This window comes from Myotis brandtii, unplaced genomic scaffold, assembly GCF_000412655.1.
Source record: "Myotis brandtii unplaced genomic scaffold, ASM41265v1 scaffold53, whole genome shotgun sequence".
Lineage (NCBI taxonomy): Eukaryota > Metazoa > Chordata > Mammalia > Chiroptera > Vespertilionidae > Myotis > Myotis brandtii.
In genome coordinates, this window is record NW_005369942.1 from 7,429,792 (window position 1) to 7,444,006 (window position 14,215).

Consider the following 14,215-nt stretch of genomic DNA (forward strand, 5'->3'; position numbering starts at 1 on the left):
GGTGGCGGAGCCCGAGAGGCGCTGACCCACCCGGGAGGACTGGGACTCAGGGCCCCGCCCCTGGCTCCTCTCGCTCCGCCCCGAGTCCCGCGCGATTCCAACTCTGACCTGGGGCGCTCCGCCAACTGTTGGCCTTCGGGCGCGCACGCGCACTCCCTGGATTGGTTTGACAGCCTTAGTGTAGGATGTGACGGGCCGGAGGTGTCGCGATAGTTAGGTTCTCACCTCCTAGCGAGCGCGGTAACTATGGCGGGCCTGGGGGTCCAGGCTGAGCAGGAGCCGCTCTTAGGCGACCGCACACCCGGAAGCAGGTGAGCGGATGTGGGGGAAGGCACCCTAAGCTTCCTGCGCTAATGGGACTGGTCCCTTCACGGGTGCCAGCCATACCAGGCAAAAGGGGGAGGGGAGGCCAGAGCGGCGGGCGACGCGTGACCGGAAGTTGATCTCCCACCGCAGAGGAGGGGGAGTCCGAGCCCGCAGGTCCAGGTGAAGGTGTCACAGAAAGTCAAACGGCCTCAGCACGTTCACTCCGCAGTGCAGCCTCCAAGTCATTCGGCACTTGGCCTTCTACAGAGCTGAGCCCTTCACACATTTCACAAAAATTCCGAGATGATGATTTTAATTGTTAGTTGAACACACAGCTCTTAGTATTGACCTAATTGCTGGATTCTTTTTAAAAATATATATTTTACTGATTTTTTACAGAGAGGAAGAGAGAGGGATAGAGAGCTAGAAACATCCATCAGCTGCCTCCTGCACACCTCCCACTGGGGATGTGCCCGCAACCAAGGTACATGGCCTTGATCGGAATCGAACCCGGGACCCTTCAAGTCCGCAGGCCTTTGCTCCATCCACTGAGCAACCGGTCAGGGCTAATTGCTGGATTCTTTGTTAGCAAGTGAGCCCGTCTGAAATGGGTTCGCCGTTGTCCTGTGCCAAATATACAAAGACTACTTTTTTATTTAGGAGATGAAGTGTACTTTGACCCTTAATTATAAGGTTATTTTGCTCCTTATAATTAAGGGTCAAAGTACACTACTTTGTGGACAGTAATTCAGAATTGTTAGATTATCTGTTACTGTGCAATTAAGTATGTATTTTTGCCTTTAGGAAAACGGAGTTAAGTATCATTTTATTTGAAATAATAATTAAAATCAAGTAAATTAATACACTATTGAATTAGAGCTCTGTACATTAATTTTTGCTCATTTGTGTTTCTTAAGCACCAAACCTTATTTTACCATTCGGAAACTCTTTGGAAAATGTATTTCTCTGGTCTCTGATTTACTCCACAATATATGTAATGTAATTTTATCTTGAGATCACAGTTCATATGAATGCTGAAATGTTGTAATAGAGTGATGTTCTTGGCCTATTGAGACATTTTGGACTATTTGCTTCTATTCTGTTTTATTACACACTGCTATACTTTTAAAGTTTCATGTCTTTTTAAGTGTTTTGCCTAATCTGTTCTTGGCAGACTATCCCTCATCATGTTTTTGTTATCTGTTGGCAAACCTGTTTTTGTTGCTGTCAGCAACTTCTCTTCTCCCAACTTTATTTTGGGACTTCTACTTTGGTGCTGGTTCGAAAACCATATATAAGCTCAATAGAATTGTGCGTAGTTAGAACATAGAAGTTTGACTAAGGCCTAAAGATTTCTTCTTATTTATGCAATGGTATGTGTGGTGTTAAGCACTTCATACCTATGTAAATGTTGTATCAGGAACTGATTTAACATACCTGGCACAGTAGATCTATTATCTCTCTTCTTCCCTCCCTTTCTACCACTCCCAGTCACATCACAATTGAAAAATAAAGTTTCTTTTTTCAAGACTAATGTGAGTCTGAAATCTATTTTAGAAAATAATCTTGGAACATCAGAAATTATTTTGTCTGTTTTGCTTGTCTTAATTATTTGAAAACATAATTCTCATATTAAAGTAAATTTAACTCGTTCTTTATGCATATGTGAAAATGTAATGGGTATATACACTCATGTATGTCACCTGACAGAGGTAGGATGTCTGATTAATATACTTGGCCTTTAGTCCAGATCACAAGCCTGTATGAACGACCAACCCAGACTCTCTAGTCCACGTGTTAGAGCAAAGGCAAGTGTTCCAGGAGGCCTCAGGCTAGGAATGTGTTAGGTCACATCAAACTTTCCTGGTGTCACTTCTACATTAATTTGACCCAGCCAGAATAGCTTCCTGCAGCGAAGTTAATTTGCTGTCATCAAGTAGAGCATGTCATAATGATGACAGTAATTATCTTAAAATATTTAATAGTTGTATATCCCACATGTGGGAGATCTAATTATTGGAGCTAGTTTATTTATTTTGATAAACTTTATTCATTTTGTCAGTTTTACAAGTTTCAGCACTTTGGAATAATAAAATTGTATAATGATGCATAAATACAACCCATGGAAATCCAAAGAAATAGTGCTTATTCATAGATGAATTAGTACAGGAAAACCAGTATTAGTAAATTATACCTCTCATATCATTTCTATGATTTTAGACCATAGAAAATAAAGGTGTGCCAAGAAAGATTTGCATATAATGAGGTAACTTAGTACTACTTCTTTCTTCTTTACACCTAGAGAATGGGATATTATAGAAACTGAGGATCATTATAAGAGCCGATGGAGATCTATTAGGATTCTGTATCTTACTATGTTTCTCAGCAGTGTAGGTAAGTACTAGAAATTACATAATTTTAGAAATTCATATAATATATTTTAATATTTAATTAAAAAATTAGTTTTATTGTGGTAAAACTGCATAACTTTAAATTTACCATCTTGATCAGAGGTGTTAAGTATATCTACATGGCTGTATAACCAATATTTAGTTTTTCACCTTGCAAAACTGAAACTCTTTACCCAATTAACAACTCCTCATTACCACATCCTCCCAACCTCTAGGGACCACCATTCTACTTTCAGTTTCTATGAATGTGACTATTCTAGAATGTAGCAAAATATGGCTAAAGGGTTCAGGGTTTCTTTTTTTAAGTCATTAAAATGTTCTAAAATTGACTTTGGTGATGGTTTCACATATTTGTGATTATACCAAAAACCACTGAATTGTATTTTTTAAATGTGTAAATTGTATGATATGTGAATTATATCTTAATAAAACTTCTTTTAAAAAAACTTTATAGAATTTTGATTGCATGTGCCTAACATTTAAAATTGACAAATAGCAATGGAGTTTATCATTACAGTTCTCAATCAATAAAGCCTAACAGAAGTAATGACTTTTCTTTTAAGTGTCCTGTATTGTGTTTTTTTAAAAGATTTTTAAATTAATTTTTAAAGAGAGAGGAAGGGCCCTAACCGGTTTGGCTCAGTGGATAGAGCGTCAGCCTGCGGACTCAAGGGTCCCAGGTTCGATTCCAGTCACGGGCATGTACCTTGGTTGCGGGCACCCTCCCAGTAGGGCGTGTGCAGGAGGCAGGTGATCGATGTTTCTAACTCTCTATCCCTCTCCCTTCCTCTCTGTAAAAAAAAATCAATAAAATATATTTAAAAAAAAATAAAAAATAAAGAGAGAGGAAGGGAGCCCTAGCCAGTTTGGCTCAGTGCATAGAGTATTGGCCTGCAGAGTGAAGGGTCCCAGGTTCGATTCCCGTCAAGGGCACATACCTCTGTTGCTGGTGGGCTCATGTGGGAGGCAACCAATCAATGTGTCTCTCATATTGGTGTTTCCCTCTCTGTCAGAAAGACAGAAAGAAAAATATAGAATGAAAAAAAGAGAAGGGAGAGAGAGAGAAAGGGAAAAGGGAAAGAGAGAAACACTGATGGACTGCCTCATACGGGAGATTGATCCTGAAACCTCCCTGATCTGGAATCCAAACTGAGTCACACCAGCCAGGGCAGTGTCCTGGTTCTTTATAACTACTGCCTTCTTTCATTTATTCCTAGACATCCCTATAGTTAATTATCTCTCCCAAACAACACCGATTAGGAGTCTAGCTCTTACTCTATAACAAAGTGGCCTTTCCTCCATTTCTGCTATAAACACTTTAACAAAGCTTTTAGTAATTATCATTTATAGTAAAGGCTTGAAAGGGAAAATAGGTAATTGACTTTTATTATATTAATTATGGTCAAAGACTATACTTATGTATTCTTTCAAGCCTAAAACTACATTGTTTCATAAAGTAGACATTTTAGGGCATAAATTTGTAAATTCAGAATTTTAAAATCCATGCTAGAATTTAAAAAATTGTATTTATAATGATGGAATTATTATAAATATAAATAACAGAGTTTACCTCTTTACAGGATTTTCTATTGTGATAATGTCAATATGGCCCTATCTCCAAAAGGTTTGTACACTTTATTCTTCTCTTAAGTAGCTTTAGTAGTATTAACTTTTTATGTAGTTAAGAGTTTTCTAGAGTCTCTTTGATATTCTATGATTTAATCTTTTTTCCCAATCTTTTTTTAAAAGTATATTTTTATTGATTTCAGAAAAGGAGAGGAGGAGAGAGAAAGAAACATCAATGATGAGAGAGAATTATTGATTGGCTGGCCCCCTACTGGGGATCGGAGCCAGCAGTTTGGGCATGTGCCCTTGACCAGAATCAAACCTGGTACCCTTCAGTCTGCAGGCTGACACTCTACCCACTGAGCCAAACCGGCTAGTGCTATGATTTAATCTTTACTAGAAAAACTCAAGATAATAATTCTTCAATAGAAGATTATAAGTAATGTGAACATATGCTTTATTGTGCAAACCAGAACACTTGAAGTGAAAGGAGTGCTATGCCAGGAAAATAGGATTATACCTGATCAGTCCCAGGCAAATGCACAGGTTTGGTCACCTACTTATTAGCCACTTTTGCATCCTATCAAAACCACCTCTCTAATAAAAACAAAACAAAAGTAAACTAGATTTAGTGCCACATTTGCATTGCTATTTTGAAAATTAATTTTAAAATTATATTACATGAAATTATTGCCCATGAGCCCTGGCAGGGTGGCTCAGTTGGTTAGAGCATCATCCCAATACACCAAGGTTGGGGGTTCGATGCCCAGTCAGGGCATGTACAAGAATCAACCAATAAGTGCATAAGTAAGTGGAACAACAAATCGATGTCTCTCTTTCTCTCTCAAATCAATAAATTAAAAATTAAAAAAAATTATACCCATGACAGTAAAAATTCTTTCCATACTGGCAGAGTTATTGGAATTGAAACAATATTTAACAATTCTGCAGCAACATCTTTGCTAAAAATATATTTCCATGCATCACAACTGTTGATTTGTATGGTCCCTGTACTAGTCTAATTAACCTTAGAATTCTCAAGAGAAGGTATTTGCAATAATTAGGTCTACTCAGTCCAATATGTTGAATTTTGAAAAGGTTCACACCTTCCCCCAGATATTTGAAAGCTCTTCAAAGGTAAATGTTTTGATTACATGAACTTATAATTGGTTCTTTAGCAATACAAATGTAACATTTTCACCAAAAAACTTAATTTTTTCAAGTTATTTCATCATAATATTGAGAGTTCATATGCACCAGGCACAGTACTAAATCTTTCACCTACATCATTTTTTGCTCTTCATAACAACCCTGTGATGTGGATATTATCGCTCCTGTTTGACAGATGAAGAAACTTAGAGAAGTTAGATAGCTGTATCCACTGAGCCAAACTGGCTAGGGCTGAACCAACATTTTTTAAAAATATATTTTTGATTTCAGAGAGGAAGAGAGAGGGATAGAGAGAGAAACATCGATGAGAATAATTGATCTGCTGCCTCCTGCACACCCCCTGCTGGGGATCGAGCCTGCAACCCGGGCATGTGCACTGACCGGGGATTCAAACCATGACCTCCTGGCTCATAGGTCCACACTCAACCCCTGATCCAAGCCAGCCAGGTTGATCCAACTATTTTTATAATAGTTCCAAAATATGAAGCTTCTCAAGCATTTCCTTGTGTATAGTGAATTCAGTACATTTCATTATAATGTCAGAAAGCTGAATCACTTACTATAAATAATGGTATTATAAAACTTATATTAGTTAGAATTGTTTTTATTTTTTTACATAAGAAATATTAGCCCTAGCTGGTTTGGCTCAGTGGATAGAGCATTGGCCTGTGGACTGAAGGATACCGGGTTTGATTCTGGTCAAGAGCACATGCCCAGGTTGCGGGCTCAATCCCCAGTAGGGAGCGTGCAGGAGGCAGCCAATCAATGATTTTCTCTCATCATTGATGTTTCTATCTCTCCCTCTCCTTTTCTCTCTGAAACCAGTAAAAATATATTAAAAATATATATTTCATGTCAGAAAAAATGTATTTATGTTTTAAATTTGACTTTTCTTGGATAATAATTCTTAAAGCATTGTACTTTTTTTCTGCAGATTGACAGGACAGCTGATACAAGTTTTTTGGGCTGGGTTATTGCTTCATTTAGTCTTGGCCAAATGGTAGCTTCACCTATATTTGGTTTGTGGTCTAATTATAGACCAAGAAAAGAACCTCTCATTGTCTCCATCTTCATTTCGGTGGCAGCCAACTGCCTCTATGCGTATGTGCACGTCCCAGCTTCTCATAATAAATACTACATGTTGGTTGCTCGTGGATTGGTGGGATTTGGAGCAGGTAATATGCATGTATATATATGTATGTTCTGTTGTGTCAGATTCACAAATTTATGGCCCAATCTCACTTGGTGTCACCCTTTCTTAATCTCATATCCAGTGTTCAACATATAGATGTGTGATCGCAAACATAGATATCTTCCTATCATTTAGCTTCTGCTCATGATGTTCCCATTACTCATCATTTCTCTCTTCTGTTCCCATCCTTCTTCATCCTTTAAGATTTAATTCAAGTTTCACATCTTCCATGAATTTTCTTAGGCTACCCTGTCCCTTTCTTTTTTCTTTTTTAAATATATTTTTATTGATTTTAGAGAGGAAGGGAACGAGAGATAGAAATATCAATGATAAGAGAGAATCATTGATCTGCTGCCTCCTGCATGCCCTCTACTGGGGATCGAGCCTGCAATCCAGGCATGTGCTCTTGACCAGAATCAAACCCGGGACCCTTCAGTCCACAGGCTGATGCTCTACCCATTGAGCCAAACCAGCTATGGCCCTGCTCCTTTCTTATATACTGTTTTGCGCTGTTTTTATCTTATATCACCAACCATACAGTAAACTTTTTTGTAATTAGATACAATTTGACTAAAAAACATATTTTGTGGCCTGGTCCCTAGCTAAGTCTCTTGTACACAGTAATTGCTCAATAAATTTTTGAATTAAATTGCTAGTGGATTTTTTTTCTGTTTCTTTTATTATAAGTCTAAGCATGCAGTTTTTGACATCTTTTAAAAATAGTTATAGCAATGAGTAATATGCCATTTACTCAGTGCTTTCTCAGTATTTAATGATGAAAAAATAGTTTAACATTTCTATAATGCCAGTTTTTAAAATACATGTTTTTATTGATTACAGAGAGGAAGGGAGAGGGAGAGATAGAAACATCAATGATGAGAGAGAATCATTGATCACCTGCCTCCTGCATGCCCCCTACTGGAAATTGAGCCCGCAACCTAGGCATGTGCCCTTGACAAGAATCGAACCTGGGACACTTCAGTCTGCAGACCGATGCTCTATCCACTGAACCAAACTGGCTAGGCTAATGCCATTTTTTTTTTCATTCAAATATTTAACTGTGTTTTCATATTACTAAAAATAATATTTTCTATTAATTGGTGCATTTCCTCAATAAACATGCTTTGTATGATCATAAAGAGGAAACAGTGGCTATACTAGGGATTAATATTTCCTCTGCATAAAGCCAACTTAAGTTGAAATTTTATAAACTGAAGGATATTTTTTTTAATTGTGTCTTTTCTTAGGAAATGTGGCAGTTATTAGATCATATATTGCTGGTGCTACTTCCCTTCAGGAAAGAACAAGTTCCATGGCAAATACAAGTGCATGTCAAGCATTAGGTTTTATTCTAGGTCCAGGTAGGTGTTTTTCACTTGTAACTACTTAACTTGAATTGGGTAGAACTTCTAAGTTCAAATGTTAAATGAAATCCAAATAGAAAACCTCATAGTTGAAGGGAAACTAGTATTTTTGGATGCAGCAGTGAGGCTAGACCAGGGGTGGGCAAACTTTTTGACTCGAGGGCCACAATGGGTTCTTAAACTGGACCGGAGGGCCGGAACAAAAGCATGGATGGAGTGTTTGTGTGAACTAATATAAATTCAAAGTAAACATCATTACATAAAAGGGTACGGTCTTTTTTTTTTTTTAGTTTTATTCATTTCAAACGGGCCGCATCCGGCCCGCGGGCCGTAGTTTGCCCACGGCTGGGCTAGACTCTTTAGAGGATGGGGCAAAAGTAGGTTTACAGTTATATGTGAAAGTTTATTCTTATATTATTTATTATTTATATTATTTTCCATATGTACTAACTCTGGGTCTTACTTTGCCCTCAGTGTCTAGCATAATATCTGGTATACACAGGTTCTCAGTAAATATTTTGATCACTTAAAGCATATTTTAAAGACTATCTCATTTAAACATTCTGTATAGATGAGTAAATGTAGACCTGAAAAGTTCAGATAACTTCCCTAATAATAACTACATCAATAAGCACTAACATTTACTGAGTATGTGCTAGATACTGTTCTAAGTGCTGCAGTATCTTACTTAATCCTCACCACAAAACTACATGTACATTTTTGGAAGAGCCAGATACAGAATCTAAATCAGGAAAGCAATTCAGTATTCTCCTAATCTGATTTGTGCCATAAAATCAGATTTAAAATATTAAATATATGTAGCTTAAATATCATATACACAGTAATATTTTAAAATATTTACTTGAAATGTGACAAGTTGATTAAATGTATAATTCTTTTATGGAAAAAATTGTATAATTTATATTTCTTATGGAGATGTTTAAAAAAATGAAATTACTGAAGTAACTACTTGAGATCTAATCCTTTGTAAATTCATGCACATCAGTGTTTCTCAATCTTTTTTTCATTATTGACCCCCTAAGGAGTTTTTTTAGACAATTTTTCCTAAACACTCCATGCCATGAAATTTTAATACCACAGACATACTGTATATTGTTTATGTACTGTATCTGTGCTTTATATAGAAAGAGTGAATTTTTCTGTCCCCCTCAACCAGAACCAGTTTTTTTTCTGTCTGTTCAGATACATGATGTAAATCAGTGGTTGGCAAACTGCAGCTCACGAGCCACATGTGGCTCTTTGGCCCCTTGAGTGTGGCTCTTCCACAAAATACCACGTGCGAGCGCGCACATACAGTACGATTGAAACTTTGTGGCCCATGCGCAGAAGTCGGTATTTTGTGGAAGAGCCACACTCAGGTGGCCAAAGAGCCGCATGTGGCTCGGGAGCCTCAGTTTGCCGACCACTGATGTAGATGAATGATTCCATGTTACTTCTAATTTCTTGGTAAAGGTCTTTCACATTTTTTAAAAATCTGTGTCTCCATAAAATAATTCATCTGTGTCGTTTTACTTTAATAAGTTTTTCAGACCTGTTTTGCACTCATTGGAGAAAAGGGCGTGACATGGGAGACTATCCAGCTTCAGATAAACATGTATACAGCACCAGTTTTACTTGGCGCCTTCCTTGGAGTTTTAAATATTATTCTGATCCTTTTTATATTAAGGTAATTAGACAGAAATGATAAAACTACTTTTATAGATTGTGAAATTAAATAAGCACTATCATTGTTGGAGGATAGTTATTCCTAAGAAGTCCTAATTTGTTATTTCATGTCTATAATTGTGTTCATATTTTCTGATTAGCTAATGTACTTACTTGTAACTAAAATAATAGACAATTTGATAAATGAGAACAGATTATAAGGTCTTTGAAAAGTTAAGGTTTGATCTTGATTTACTAATTCTAGTTTTCTAAGAAAATGGCATGAAAGCAACATTTTAAGTAGATGAGTGATTAGTATCAACCTTAAATACAAAAGTTACTTCAAATGTATCTTTTATCTTTTATATATTAGAAGAAATTTTATAAAGCTACAAAAATTTGGTTAGTTCATATTTCTTTGGAGTACTTTAACCAAGCATCCAAAAACATTTACAACTAATGTTTAAAAATCACTGTTGAACTTCAAATACTGATTAAGGTTGATCACATAGGCTTTTGGATGAATTTGGTTGTTCTTTTTTCCATTTTATATAGTATAATAAGTATCATGACTTGTATCTTTTAAATTTTGTTATATCTCATTGCTAATACTTTCATAACTCAAAAGTCATTATAAAAAGTTATATCAGAATGTGAAAAAATAGAAGGCTAGTAATAAATTTAACCCATTTGTCTATTATACCAAGCCTTTCATGGATACAATATTTATGTTTTTCTTTTTAAGAGAGCATCGTGTGGATGACTCAGGACGACAGTGTAAAAGTATTAATTTTGAAGAAGGTACTATTAAGCTGTTTAACTAAATTACTATAAAATTAACAAAGTGTTTCTAATGATCCATTGGTATTTACTTGGATTTTGCTTCTGAGGACAATAAAAGGGGTGACTTAGGAAAGATCTTCAAAGTTGAAAGTTACCTAAGTTGTTTAAAAAGAAAAGACATACGAATATCAGTTATTTGGTGTTCATGATTGGTGAGGTTAAAACCATTGCTAAAAATCACTTAGTCTTGGTTTCAGAGAGCCAATCCTACAGTTTTGTGTGTTTAGAAAGGGAGGTCATGACCCTATGTTGAATATCCAAGGTGCTTTTTTTTTTTTAAATATATATTTTATTGATTTTTTACATAGAGGAAGGGAGAGGAATAGAGAGTTAGAAACATTAATGAGAGAGAAACATCGATCTGCTGCCTCCTGCACACTCCCTACTGAGTATGTGCCCACAACCGAGTTACATGCCCTTGACTGGAATCGAACCTGGGACCCTTGAGTCTGCAGGCTGATGCTCTATCCATTGAGCCAAACAGGTTAGGGCCCAAGGTGCTTTCTTAATTGTACCCAAGTATAGCAGACTATTACCAAATCTCATTTGAAATTAGAGAAGGAACTCCTCAGAAATCCTGAGATAAAAAGGCAGGTACCATTATGGAAAAATTATAGAAACTTATTGAAAGTCACTGCCTGCCCCCTGCTGCTGCTACATATACACTTATACAGCATAAATGAACACATTCTTGTGTTACTTACCTGGTTTATTCTGAGTAAAATAGCATGACAGATGTATCTAAGATCTATATGGCTTCACACTTCTCAATTATATCAGGAATAGTTTGTACTTAGTGTATAGCTTAACTACACTGGTTCAAGATAAGGCAGTACACTCACTTTGCCCTCCTAAAGTATTACTTTGCAAAAATATAAATAACATTAGGACTTTTATGGTAACGACATGAGGATATTTACTAATACTAATTTCAGATATGATTGAAATTCAAAATAAAATATATATTCATTGAAGTGAATCACAGAAATGAGAACTGATTTTATAAACTATTTCAGGTCTTCATGAAATCCTCGTAATTTAAGATTAAGGTAATATAGGAAAAAAACCCTGCAACTGAAATTTAAAGCACGTGTATTTAGTATAAGATCATTTTAAAGAATTCTGTAAAATACATGCCTCTTCTGGACTGAGAGACACCAATAGATGGAGTATCTCCTGTAGATAACAGAATTTGAAGTGTATTTCCTGGGAAGAAAAGTTACTTTACTTTTAAATATTATTTAAAAGTTATTGCTGTCATATACATTGTTGATTTTAAATTATTTTGAAGCCTAAAAATGATTTTAAATGTTTAGTCATAGAATTTGCTACATATATTTCTACATTGTCTGATGACAAAATAACACCTGTAAGTAATATAATTTTTCTCCTGTTCACTATAGCAAGTACAGATGAAATTCAGATTCCCCAGAGAAGTATTGATAAAGTGGCTGTAGTGACTACCAATGTTCTGTTTTTCGTGGTCCTATTTATTTTTGCCCTTTTTGAAACGTAAGTTTTGTCTTCATCTACATCAGATTATGAAAACAATTTATATTTAATGCAATATTAATCAGGCATATAGTTGTTCTCAACTTTATGTAAGACATTTTCCTTGTCATGATGTAAAAAGTGTTTGATATTTAATTTAAATGTAGTTAATTTTGTCTGTAATCTTACTCCCCACATCTCTCTCTCTCTCTCTCCCCACTTCCTAAAATAATTTTTTTTTTTTTGGTTAATCCTCACCCGAGGATATTTTTCCATTGATTTTTAGGGAGAGGGAGAGACACACAGAGAGAAACATTGATGTGAGAGAAACACATTGAATGGTTGCCTCCTGCATGTGCTCTGACTGGGGCTGGAGCCTACAAAAAAGTATGTACCCTTGGCCGGAGTTGAACCTGGGACCCTTCAGTCCGCAGCCCAATGCTCTATCCCCTGAGCATTACCAAGTAGACCCTAAAATCAGTTAAAAAAACAACATATCCTTGGGTGAGGATTTTAAAAAATTACCATTTTAACTATTTTTATAAATATGTTTTTATTATTTTCAGAGAGAGAGGAAGAGGGGGTGGGGAGAGAGAGAGAGAGAAACATCAATGATGGGAGAGAATCATTGATTGGCTGCCTCCTTCACACCCCCTAATGGGGATCAAGCCTGCGAGCCTGCAACCCGGGTATGTGCCCTGCCTAGGAATCGAACCATGACTTCCTGGTTCATGGGTCGATACTCAATCACTGAGCCACACCAGCTGGGCTTAACTATTTTTAATTGTACAGTTCAGTGGCATTAAGTCCGTTCACAGTGTTGTGTGAATGTACTCTCCATTTCCCGAACCTTTTCATGATTCTAAACAGAATCTCTGCACCCATTAAACAATGTCTGCACTCCTTATCACCCAGCCCTTGGTAACCTTTATTCTACTTTCTCTCTGTAAATTTGCCTATTCTAGGTACTTCATATAAGTAGAATGATAGATTTGTCTTTTAGTGTCTTGCTTATTTCATTTAGCATGATGTTTTCAAAGTTCATCCATGTTTTAGCATGTGTCAGAATTTCATACCTTTTTATGGTTGAATAATATTCCATTATATGTATACCAATTTTGTTTATTCATCTATCTATGGTAATTTGTATTATTTCCACCTTTTGGCTCTTGTGAATAATGCTATGATGAACACTGGTGTACAAGTATCTATTTGAGTCCCTGCTTTCAGTTCTTTTGGGTATATAGCCAGAAGTGGAACCACTGGATCATATGGTAATTGTGTTTAACTCATTGAGAAACCATCAAACTATATTTCACATCAACTCATCTGATTTTAAAATTTAAAAAATGGTAATGTTTTATTTTTAATTTTGTTTTTTAGTTTTTTATATGTTCTTTAAAAAAAAAGAATGAACTTTTAAAACAATTTTTTTTTATTGATTTCAGAGAGAAAGGGAGAGGGAGAGATAGAAACATCAATGATGAGAGAGAATAATTGATTGGCTGCCTCCTGCATGCCCTCTACTGGGGATCGAGCCCACAACCCTGGCATGTGCCCTTGACCAGACTCGAACCCGGGACCCTTCAGTCCGCAGGCCAATGCTCTATCCACTGAATCAAACTGGCCAGGGCAAAAGAATGAATATTTTAAATATATTTCAATTCCATTTTGTAGCTAGTTAACAAAAAGAGATAGAAAATAGGAAAAGAAGATTGGCAAGGAAGGAGATAGTCATATAAGGGAAGAGAGACATTCAGAGAGGTAGGGTGAAAAATATATACATTCAATGATAGGGATGAAAGAGACTGAGAAAGAGAAAAGAAATTCCAGAAGATTCTAATATAATAATGGTAACATTATTTAATTGAAAAGAGACTTATTTAACCCAAAATATAACCATGATTATTTAGTTATATTAGAATGGTAGGAGTTTTGGTTTCTTTGTTTTATTTTCCTGTTTTTCAAACTTTCAACAATGTGGATATATTACTTTATAATAAAATGTTAAAAAATAAGAACACAAACACTCAAATTTAGTAGCTTGTGCATGTAACATCGAAATGTGCTGAAAATGCACTGGCTGGGTAGCTCAGTTGGTTAGAGCATTGTCCAGATACTGCAAAGTTGGATCTCCGGTCAGGGCACACACAAGAATCAACCAATGAATGCATAAATAAGTGGAACAACAAATTCATGCTTTCTCT

General features: G+C 36.1%; 2 protein-coding genes across 5 annotated transcripts in view; one reads left to right on the top strand and one right to left on the bottom strand.

Annotated features, from left to right (window-relative positions):
* Positions 1 to 246, bottom strand: part of ABHD18 (abhydrolase domain containing 18) — a 51,046-nt gene extending 50,800 nt beyond the window's left edge. Inside the window, exon 1 of the mRNA XM_014548972.1 lies at positions 226 to 246. The gene's annotated coding sequence lies outside the window, so the exon portion shown is untranslated. The remainder of the gene's footprint in view (positions 1 to 225) is intronic.
* The window catches only part of MFSD8 (major facilitator superfamily domain containing 8), a 43,207-nt gene continuing 29,108 nt past the window's right edge, over positions 117 to 14,215 (top strand). Inside the window, exons 1-8 of one of the 4 annotated variants that reach the window (XM_005877758.2) lie at positions 117 to 311; positions 2,609 to 2,700; positions 4,298 to 4,341; positions 6,388 to 6,628; positions 7,893 to 8,006; positions 9,552 to 9,696; positions 10,420 to 10,475; positions 11,921 to 12,029. In XM_005877758.2, the coding sequence (XP_005877820.1) occupies positions 247 to 311; positions 2,609 to 2,700; positions 4,298 to 4,341; positions 6,388 to 6,628; positions 7,893 to 8,006; positions 9,552 to 9,696; positions 10,420 to 10,475; positions 11,921 to 12,029 (866 nt within the window). In that variant the 5' untranslated portion in view covers positions 117 to 246. Of the gene's footprint in view, positions 312 to 2,608; positions 2,701 to 4,297; positions 4,342 to 6,387; positions 6,629 to 7,892; positions 8,007 to 9,551; positions 9,697 to 10,419; positions 10,476 to 11,920; positions 12,030 to 14,215 lie in introns of those variants that run through there. The other 3 variants (XM_005877759.2, XM_014548971.1, XM_005877760.2) reach the window with 3 other exon arrangements.